This window comes from Myotis lucifugus, unplaced genomic scaffold, assembly GCF_000147115.1.
Source record: "Myotis lucifugus unplaced genomic scaffold, Myoluc2.0 scaffold_19, whole genome shotgun sequence".
In the NCBI taxonomy this organism is placed as follows: domain Eukaryota; kingdom Metazoa; phylum Chordata; class Mammalia; order Chiroptera; family Vespertilionidae; genus Myotis; species Myotis lucifugus.
The window spans coordinates 5720594-5732241 of record NW_005871067.1 but is presented as its reverse complement, the minus strand read 5'-3'; the positions used below and the strand labels follow the sequence as shown (position 1 = coordinate 5732241).

Genomic DNA, 11648 nt, shown 5'->3' with positions numbered 1-11648 from the left:
GGGCAGTTAGGGGAGACCAGGCTGGCAAGGGAGGGCAGTAGGGGTAACCAGGCCACAGCAGGGGAGGGCAGTTAGGGGCGACCAGGCCAGCAGGGGAGAATAGTTAGGAGTGACCAGGCCGGCAGGGGAGGGCAGTTAGGGGCAATGAGGCCAGCAGGGGAGCAGTTAAGCATCAATCAGGCTGGCAGGGAAGTGGTTACGGGGTGATCAGGCTGGCAGGCAGAAGCAGTTAGGGGCAATCAGGATGGCAAGCAGGTGAGCAGTTGGGAGCCAGCAGTCCTGGATTGTGAGAGGGATGTCCGATTGCCCATTTAGGTCCGATCCCGGGATTGAGCCTAAACCAGTCGGACATCCCTCGAGGGGTCCCAGATTGGAGAAGGTGAAGGCTGGGCTGAGGGACACACACATACCCCTGCATGAATTTCGTGCACCAGGCCTCTAGTGTAACAATAAACTCACAGCCAATAGCACTGTAACCTGTGCCTGAACGAAACTTGTCTAACACATGCATTTGCCCCATAAGACACATCATTGCTTCCTTGCTTTCAGGAACACTAGACAGCATTCAATACAATGCTTGGGGGCATTTTAAAACACAAAATCACCAACAAAACACAAAAATGTCAAAAACGTGTCACTAACTAGATCCTGAAAAGAACACCTTTTTACAGTGAGAGCTGGAACAAGAAGGCAGAGGTTGCCTTGATGGACCTCAGCTGGGAGGGTACCCACCAGGCGACTACAAGGCGACTCATTTCTTGCTTGTCAGTGCATGTTTGCAAATGATCACAGAAGTGCCATAGGAATAATTTTAGGATTACAAGCAAATTTTAGCAAGTAAATAAATTGGCAAATATGCAATCTACAAATAATGAAAATCAACTGTATTTCCAGCACCTGGCACATGATGGTAAGAGGTGATATCAATAATGCTTGTGGACTTTGTGAAAGCTAGCAAGCATCAGTGTGCAAGTGAGTAAATGGAAGAGTGAGTGAGTGGAACAGTGACTGAGTGTGTGAATGGAATAGTGAGTGTGCAAGTGAGTGAATGGAAGACTGAGTGAGTGAGTGACTGGAAGAGTGATTAAGTGTGTGAGTGGAATAGTGACTGAGTGTGTGAGTGAAGTAAAGACTGGGTGTTCAAGTGAGTGAACAAGCACATGGTTATGAAATGGAAGCATAAATGAGTGACAGAGCACCTCCTGGCTCTTGATCAGGCTCCCAATAGCATTAATGGGAGGAACTGGGAGATAGGTCTCCCTGAGAGAAGCAGGAAGCTCTGCAACTAAAGACCCATGAAACAGGCTGAGCTGAGGAGCAAGTGCAGGCTCTGTGTGACCCACAGTCTGTTCTGGGAAAAGCGGCATCCTAAGAGGTGAGGTGAAGGTAGGTGAGGGAAAGTGGTCCCAGAGCTCTGGAGTGCAGAAGATCAGAAGGGGCAGAAGCAGGGAACACTGGGAGGCAAGGAGCCAAGGTTTGTTTTCCCCAATGTCATTTTGTACTGGTGGTCCTCACATCTCAACTTAGAAATTCACTCGATGTCGTGGGTGCAGCAAGGCTCAGGGTAGGAAACCAGGGGTCTGCACAGTCAGTAAACTTTATAAAGGAAACATCACCTCACAGACATGCTGCTCTTTCCAAATGTATATCTGACCTGCTCTGTAACCACTTAAAAACATTAATGAATTCTCAGGAGTTTTTGTCATAAGGCATTTTTTCAATCAAAAGACGTAAGTACAAATACTATCATGTGGGACTCCCTGCCACTTTTTATCAAAAAGGAAGCCTTATATACAAAATGATCAGGAACCACTCTGGTCTCCTTTTCTAGCATCAAATACCTATTTGTAAATTAGGTGTTTGTAAGCCACAATCTACCTGGTCCTCTTTTTACAGAAAACAAGAAATAGGTAATCTGGAATCCCACTGACAATACAGTGACACGTTCAATATTTATTAAGTGCTAACTGCATGCAAGACATGGTTTAAGTCCATGCAAGACATGGTTTAGCTTCCATGGGAAACTAAAGTGACCACAACCCTACCTTTGCAGAATTCACACTTTATGAAATGGAATTCTATTAGGGACAGTGAAGAACTGTCCAGAGGAAGTTCTTCCACTGAATCAAGAACTTCCATTGCAAGAAACAGCTTTTATAGTGCCTGACTTGGGGCTTCCTGAAACCATTCTCTGAACTCTCCTTATCAGACAACTCTGACGGGGACTTCTGAGCACGCCGCAGTGTGGAACAAGGAAAATGACTACACCAAGGACAGGAAGAAAGAAGTTAGGATCACGTGTAGAACTGTGCCCATCAGGAGGAAGATTCTGCTTGGGAATTCCTAAACCTAAAGAAGGACCATCCCTGAGCATGTTACCTGGTGCCCAGCACATACCCCTACCATGAAAGGGGATGATAGCCATCTACAGAGCCGTTAGCTATTAAAACTAAATCCTTTGCAGAGCCTGTAAGATCTGCAGACCTGTGCCCTATGACTTTGGCCATTACTGACCTGAACATTTTAAACACGCCTCAGATAATCAGTAAATGTAGCTACCCTGCTAAACAACATAAACTTAATTAAAATTAAATAGTAAGTACATATTTAAATGACTTCAACTAACTAGTGGCCAGCAGTAGAGATGCTAAGGACCAGTAAATGAACCACTAAATAAAAACTAGAAAGAAAAATAATTGTTCCAAATCAAATCTGTGAAGGAAATACTAAAATCCTGTTATAATATGTGGTTAATTCTAGTTAAAAAAAAATGTTATTCCCAAAAATGGATGCCCACTCTTATACGTGTATGTTGGACATGGTTTACTAATTCACCCAAGTTCAAATCATAATTTGTCACATACTATCTGGGTGACCTTGACTAAGTCACTAGCCACTACACTCTCACTCTCCTCATCTCTAAAATAAGGACACTGTATGAAACAAAATCAAATAATATGGTAGAAGATACTCTTCTGAGGTGCTGCCCTCTTTATCATCAAAGATTAGTTGATCCTTTGAAAACATATGCAGTATAAGGCAATGCTCTGTCATCCAAAATCTGTGTTTAAAACCATTGTTTCCTGAGCATTCCTGCTTTCAAACAGACAAATGACCCTTTCAATTTCCTTTATATGAATTACATTCTTTGGAGACTCTACGTAAAGGACATATCTGGATGTCTACCATCAAAATCATCTGAAATAACACACATCATGACAAACTGCTAAGTCTGGTGGTACATGCTATGTGTTATGGTGTCCTGTTTCATAAACACAGAGCTTATTCTGCTTGTTCAAAGTTCGCTCACAATTGCCACAGCAGAGCACCTAACGGAAACAATGCCTCCCATAAACCTCCAGGGTCAGGCTGCCACCTCCAGCACACCACAAACCCTCCCTGCTAGGACTTCCCACCACCACAATGTTTTCAAAACTGGCATCTTCAGATCCCAGGACCTATCCTGGGGGCTACAAGTTTTCTACAAGAACATTTTCACTTTGTCTTCTCATTTCATGAAAAAATTAAGGGGTCATTTTAAGGCTATTCTAGACCTTCCAAATCAGTGGTTCTCAACCTTCCTAATGCTGCGACCCTTTAATACAGTTCCTCATGTTGTGGTGACCCCCAACCATAAAATTATTTTCGTTGCTACTTCATAACTGTAATTTTGCTACTGTTATGAATCATAATGTAAATATCTGATATGCAGGATGTATTTTCATTGTTACAAATTGAACATAATTAAAGCATAGTGATTAATCACAAAAACAATATGTAATTATATATGTGTTTTCCGATGGTCTTAGGCGACCCCTGTGAAAGGGTCGTTCGACCCCCAAAGGGGTCGCGACCCACAGGTTGAGAACCGCTGTTCCAGATGGCCTCGTATTACCAGATACTGCCATCCAAGGGTGCAGTTGTGCTTAAAGTTACTTTCAGGGCTAATAGGAAAAGGAAATAACATATATGGAACATCAGTGAAGACCAGATGACCTCATCTGGCCTCCCAGTTATTGAATAGGAAGACGTAGGGGAAAATGTCTTCCCAAGGTGCCAGGGGCTAGGTCTTCTGAGCTCAAGAGAAGATGGGCTGCCACATAAGAACCATCCAACATTCAGCAGCATCTTAGCCTCAGTCAGATAACAACAGCCATCTCATTAAAACAATCATGCCAATTTGGCTTGTATCGGTTTTATAATTTAGTGTGGATTTTAATATATGTTTTGAATTGCCCTTATCAAAGGGGTATAAGGAGTTTGTACATATTTAAATAACCTAATAAAATCATTTGAGTCAATATGGGATTCTAAGGATCTGAGATATGTTTTCCTCTTAAAGAGGTGGATACAGGTCTTCAATCTAGGACAGGTGGCTCTCCAGGGCCCCTCGCCACTCTCCACATTGTGAAAACACCCCTCTAGTAGCTGGTGGCTCATGTACCTCTACTCAGTAAAGACAGCCACCCCAACTAATGGATTTACTTTTCTCTAAGACTATACATGTGGCAAATCCACCAAACTTCAGTTATGATTACATGAATTCACATAAACAGGGCCCAACTGCATCTCTGGAAATATAACCACCAAATCCTATAGTAAACACTCACTTTACAAGCATCTCTGTCAGGATGGTGGCCAGGTTCTTACAAGAATTAGCTTAAGTCCCCACTGTGCCACCTACGAATTCTGGGCTTTGAGCAAGTCACTCAACCTCTCTTGCTTTCAGTTTTAGTAGTTAAATAAGACAACTCCTATGGAAAAACTGGACTCTATAAGTGGACAATCACATACTAGGTCATGTATCAACACATGAAATTCAAATGTAGCATGACTCTGTGTGTGAGGGCCGTGATAGTCTGAGTAGTTGGGTCACTAAACCAGGTGCCAACTGCACAAATGTGCACCGCTGGGCCTTCAAGAAACGGAAAGATTATAGATACAGAGACTCTGACTCCAAAAAACACAGTCCAGTGGGAAAGACGAAGGAATTAAAATTCTGGACAGAATGAAGCAAGTGCTATAAAAGGGATACAAACCAGGAATCTGTGTGTTGTCCTTGTATATCACTTTTGCAGAGTCCATGCTGTACTTTCTATATCATCACAATTTTAGTAATTGTGCTACCATTTTTTAATGAAAACATCAAATATCTTTCATTAAATGCCAGCTTTTTTAAGGAAATTAATTTTTCCTAGAGTTCTTTTTTAATTAGATATTTATCACAGTCAAGTATCTTGATAACACTCAGATAATTTGGAGTAAGACCCTAAAAATAACTATTTGAGCCTTACTTATAGTCTCTTTGATAACAACAAAAGTGGCAAATGTAAACATACTCTAATTCTTTAATCTTCTGGCCAAGTGTGTGTGTGTGTGTGTGTGTGTGTGTGAGAGAGAGAGAGAGAGAGAGAGAGAGAGAGAGAGAGAGAGAGAGAAGAGAGAAAAAGAGAGGAGAGAGAGAAATCTAACACCCTCTCTAAACTTCACCGAGGCAGGATATCCTAATCTTTAAATTTAAGGCTTATGTGCACTAAATTGTCTGTCATTCCTTTTCTGAGACTCCTATATGTCCCTCAAGATCCAGTTTAAATGTAACCACCCAATTTCCCCAAATACTCTTCTGGGCACCCAAGACACCTGCATTTCTCTAATATAGTGCATTTCACATTGCACTGAACTACTTATAATCCTACCAGGTTTTAAGATATTTGTTGCAGTGTTATGCACTTAGAACATAATAGGTATAAATGTTTGTGAATAAATTAGCAAATGAATGAATGAATGATTAACATATGATACAATAATCTAATTCCACCCCAGAACTAGAATTATTCAGGTTTCCTCAAACCACACACCATGATACACAGCAATATACTTTTTCCTCCTTCCACATTCTAATAGGAAACCAGAATCCTAGATGTACATTATTCTGAAGCAATATCATCCCATTCACTTCTGACCTTTTAAATCCATTCCTATAAACTTGAAAACAAAAGAACTACATAGATAAAAAGAGAAACAATCCAACTTTCAAAATACATTTTAAATTAATTTCTGCTACATTTACACATTCATTTACTTTATATAAGTGTCTGTTATTTCTCCAAATCTCCTCTTTACCTTCTTTAATAATGAGATCAATCTTTTTAAGTTTTCCTCGATATTTAGAAATAAAAACTCCACTTTAATTTACCAAGCTTTACACAACTTCGCAAAGGTGAAAATTCCTTAAGCTACAATTTTTAGTTTAATGTAGAATCATCGCCCATTTCTTTCCTTTCCTTCTCTGAATCTTATCACAATGAAATGAGATATTTGGGTCACTCCTCATTCCCAAGTGTGATGACCACAAGGCCAATGGACAATGTGGTCCTGGGCCATAGAAAAGCATTGCTATCACCCTCTCTCTACCCTTTACCTGCATCAGATACAGACCACAGAAAAAGCAACCTGGCTGCCCAGGGAGTTTTCCTCCCAGCTCTACGTGTAGGAGGGAAAAGAGCTCACTGCACAAACATTTCATGTGCACAGAGAACATCACAGGTCAGACAGACAAGACTCATGAGTGAACCTGAAAAAGCCAAACCATAAATTCTTGAGATGCAGAGTAGGAAGAGACATTCCAGACAGCTAAGTCATGCTTTTTGTTTTATACATCAGAGTGAGGGCCAGCATCTTGCTAGTGGCAGAGACAGAATGAGAGCCCATTCTGTTCCCAGGCTCCCATCACTACACTTTTTTGTCTCTAGGCTCAGCCATATCCCCCTGGGGCTGGACACATTATCACCTTCTGATCCAGCATGGCAATGGAACATAGCAATTCTTCCTTCCAGCAGAGTCCTAAGTACACACTAGCCATACAATAAGGTCCACACCTGTATGTTTAATGAAGCATAAAAAGAATCACAATGGTTCATTCATTTCAATCCAATATTCATAGATTGAGCACCTATCATGTACAAGGGCCATGGCTATGTGTTAGGCAACATTAGTGAATACAGAAATACAATTAACTTCACTGGATATCATATTGTACTTGAGTGACCATGGAAATATAAACAGTGGTACAGGGGCCCAAAGGAAAACACCAGAACTGCTAACCAGAATAACTGGGGTTCAAGTTAGAGGTGTAGTGAAGGTTTTGTAGAAGAGGCAATATTTTCATTGAATCTTAAAGAAAGAATGTTGCTTCATCAGGTAGAGCAGAGAAGATAAAGACATGCCAGAGAAAGGAGTTAACTTAACCACACATACAAATAGAACAGTAAGTGGACAACTCAAAATACATGGGGATAGAGGGCAAGAGATGGGACTGGCACAATATTTGTGATAATATTGATGGCATTGCTAAAGAATGCAGGCACTGGCATTTTAAAAGCGAGCATTGGTCTGAGCTGAGAAGGACATTCATTTCTGGGTTTTGGAGGTAATTCTCCCATTCCTGTGGAGAATGAATTGGAGATGAGAGAGGCAGGATGCACAGAAGCCATTTAAGATACTTTTCCACAAAGGAAACACTGTATGGAAATGTGTTCCTTTTCACACTTTTCCTCCAAGCCTGGAGACACACATGAGAAGGTATGCATTTCTCAAACACAGAAGGAAGAAGAGCTTTTTTTTAGCTTTTCTGGGATTGTCCCCTTTGCTGTGATAAGGATTGTCAACTAGTCCTATGGCTGTGGGGTAGTGGAGGTGAGAAGTCCACTCTTAGCCCTGCTCAGGGGCTCTCTCTAAACAAAGCAGTTGGAAGTCACAGAAAACTTACTACAATGGGATTCTCCAACTTCCTGCCTCTGGCCACCTTTTCACATACTCCTGTCACTGGTGTTCACTGAGGCTGGAGCCCTCACTCTGTCTCCAGTCTGTGCTACAGAGGGAGCCACACAGGCAGGAGGGCAGCTGAATGACAGGAGAGGAGGCCATCCAAAGAATCCAGAAGGAGAGACAAGGCTGAGCCCAGACAACAAACGGGAGGCTCCTGTGCTGAACACGAAGTTCCATCTGCTCCTTGTCAAACAGCAAACCGCAGGGGCTGTCACACAGCCATTTCATCTAAAAGATGAGTCATCTCTCTAAGGGGCAGGGGCTGTGATGGGGTATGCAAGGTGGTCCCCAGAGCAGGGGACAAATAGCCCAGCCTCTATTTGTGTTGACTCAGTCACTGCATCCTTGAAAAATGTTTACCTTAATTCATGTTTTATAAACTAATACTTATGAACTATATCTTATAAATACAACCTATAATAATAAAAGCGTAATATGCTAATTAGACCGGAGAGCCACCACCTTCCGGACGACCTTCTGGACGAAGCGGGAGCAGCCGCCGCGGCTGCGAGGGCCGAGACCCTTACACGAATTTAGTGTATCAGGCCTCTAGTTTTGAAATAATTTAATATGCATTATTGAAATCCATACTCAAAAACATTTTTGGTGGTGGTACATGATTTGAAAAGTTTGGAGATCGTTGTGATAAACCATAGTCTCACACAAAAAGCATTATATGGAGTTCAACTATGACCAACTTAAATCCACATTATATGCCTAAAGGTGAAAAAAAAAATTGAGGGAGGGACAAAAAGGAGAATGTCACTATATAGTTAAAAATTGAAAAATTTCCTTACATCTTATGTCTTCATACTGAAAGTATTAACAAAAATAATTTCGGAAATAAATAACTTTATCAAAACCAATAGCTGTGTTTAAAAAGCTAATCTCAATCCTATGCTTAAAAACATTTAGCCCTAGCTGGTTTGGCTCAGTGTCAGCCTGTGGCCTGAAGGGTTCCAGGTTCAATTCCGGTCAAGGGCACGAAAAATAAATTAATTAATTAAAATAAAACCATTTCAAAAAAATCTATTCTCTCAAGGAAGCACTTTTTTAAAAAAGATTTAACTATCTAACAAAATCAACCAATCCTGATTCAAATTTTACAAAGGCAGGTAAAACACACAAGTGTCACTAAAAATGGTGTATGCTATATTCAAATTACATAATACATAACTTATTGTCATCTGAAGTTTTAGAGTGAAAATTGGATACTATTTCCAACCCTAGTACACATATACACAAACACATTTACTAGTATGTGGCTAGGAAAGAAGCAATCTATAGAAAATGTCTCCTGATTCTACATATATGCCCTTCATTCCTGTTACAAGGGACTCCAGAACTTCTCCCATCCTCAGCTGTTAGTTTTCAACTTTTTGTAAATTCTAATCCAGGTTCTCATATGGCAGAGAATGGATTAAATTCCCATGTGACCACCAATAATGGCAGGTACCATAAATACTTCCCTGCCTCCCCCAAGCAGCTCACAGCCAATGAAGATTAGAAATGAGGAATAAAAAAAAACAAAATTCAATACTTGCAAATTATTATATTTATATTCTTACTCACATACAAGAATATCTGACAATAATTTCCATCTCCCTTCTGACTCCATAATGAAGATCTCATGTAGCTCAGAAAAAGGGCTTATATATCCTGCATGATCTATTTTTAGTTTTAATTACAATGCTTAGCAAAGCTTGGGAGAAAATAATTTCAATTCATTTAGAAAATAACTCCCATTCAATACAAGAAGATGAGATTTTTCACATGTAAATTTTATGTATTTGATATGAAAATGGTTTGGCATATGATAAAATATTTTCTTAGAAACTTTGGTCTATTGAAGATCCAGGGATGATATCTATTAATAAAAACAAAATGATTTGCCTCAAAAAAGTGTAAGAGCTCACACTCTCCTTCCCAACAGACTCGGTTTTATCAAGGCTACTATAACCCAGAAAAAGTGCATTCAAGCCAGTGTGAGACAGAAAGGCTGTGAAGTCTTCTCAGTACTTACTGATCCGTACAGCTCCCCCTTCTCATTCATGCCGAGGTAGAGTCCACTGTCCACGCCTCGAATGCTGACAAGGCCCACGGCTATACTGATAAATTCCAGAATGCCTACAAGACAATAGGCAGAAGGTGAAGGGCAGGTCAGAGCACAGAGCACTGCCCTGAGTCTCAGCATCACTAGAAGTTTCAAAGAAGACTGAGGTTAGCTCCCAACTGGGATAATCTCACAGTCATTAAGGAAGTGTCTTTTAGAACCACTGCTGAAGAGAATTGATTTTTATAATAATGATACAAAAATACTTATCAACGTGACACATAACATTTTAAAAATAAAAAGCTAGTATGTACATAGATATGCTGAGAAGTGATGGGACATAAACTAGTGTACATATTCTAATTATCCTAAAATAATTTAATTGGAGAGAAAAACACCCAGTTTTCCTCCCAGATGATAAATGTGAAATTAAACATTTGTGTATGGGCATAGATAAAAAAAATTATATTCAGAGAATGGTCTTATGTCCCTCAAAATAAGAGTATGAGGTGCTAAATTGATTGGTTTATACAGAAAGCTATCCAGCTCTCTACTGTATATAGAGCTACATCTGAAACACTAAAATAGCCTACTCATATCCCAAATATTTCTGCTTAAACAAAGTATCTATTATTGCTATAGTTATCTAAGCCTCATAGGGATACTTAAGCAATTAAGAGAACACAATATTCTGAAAAAAATGCAGATTCCAAAAATACTCTTGATTTTAAATAGTCATGGAATATTATATCCCAAAAACAAATCAACATAATTATCTTTTAGTTCCTTCTTACTGCTTTCTTACCTCACTAAGAATAACAACACCTATGCTGGGCATAAACCCAGGATTTTATGGCTATACAACAACAGCTTCAATGTCTCTAACTATATTGTTGTTTTAATATGATTACCCAACAGGATATTTGGGACAATGCTAATATTACTCATGCTTAACAATTTACTCAATCTATAATAATAAAATTGTAATGTGCTAATTAAACCGGAAAGCCAAACGACCTTCTGGACGAAGCCAGGGCTGCAAGGGCTGAGGCAAGCCGCCGCAGCTGCGAGGGCCAAGCCCCTTGCATGAATTTTGTGCATCACACCTCTAGTTTCATGATAAAGTGCTAGACTTTGTAAAAGCCTTGCATTAATGTATACCAAATATTGGGTTTTCTAAAAAATCTTCAACTATTGAAAAATTTACTTACATCTTAGAATAACATTGGCCTATAGTTATGTGACTGACAAAAAAGAAATTATATGGATTTTTAAATAATTAATTTTCAACTCTCACAAAACAGACTGTGCTACAGTGAAAAGATGACATGACAGCCTGGTGATGTGGCTCAGTGGTTGAGCATTGACCTATGAACCAGGAGGTCATGTCCGGTTTGCAGGCTCGGTCCCCAGTGTGGGGCATGCAGGAGGCAGCCAATCAATGATTCTCTCTCATCATTAATGTTTCTATCTCTTTCACCCTCTCACCTCCTCTCTGAAATCAATAAAAATATATTAAAAAAACAACACAAAGAAGACATGACAAATACATGGTGATGATGGGAGACAAGACTTTGGGTGAGGAGTACACAGTGGAGTATATGGATGATGTTATTATAAATTGTACAGCTAAAAGTTATAGAAAGTTATTAATCAACGTCACCCCAATAAATTTAATTTTAAAACAAAACACATGGAGGAGACAAAATGGCGGTGAAATAGGCAGACGTGTCCCAAGCCTTGTCCCGGAGCAGATATAAGGAGCAAC

At 39.9% G+C, this 11648-nt stretch overlaps 1 protein-coding gene across 1 annotated transcript in view; it reads right to left on the bottom strand.

Annotated features, from left to right (window-relative positions):
* FGF9 (fibroblast growth factor 9) overlaps positions 1-11648 on the bottom strand; it is a 62362-nt gene that overhangs the window by 32053 nt on the left and 18661 nt on the right. Inside the window, exon 2 of the mRNA XM_006085518.3 lies at positions 9851-9954. Coding sequence (XP_006085580.1) covers positions 9851-9954 — 104 coding nt within the window. The remainder of the gene's footprint in view (positions 1-9850; positions 9955-11648) is intronic.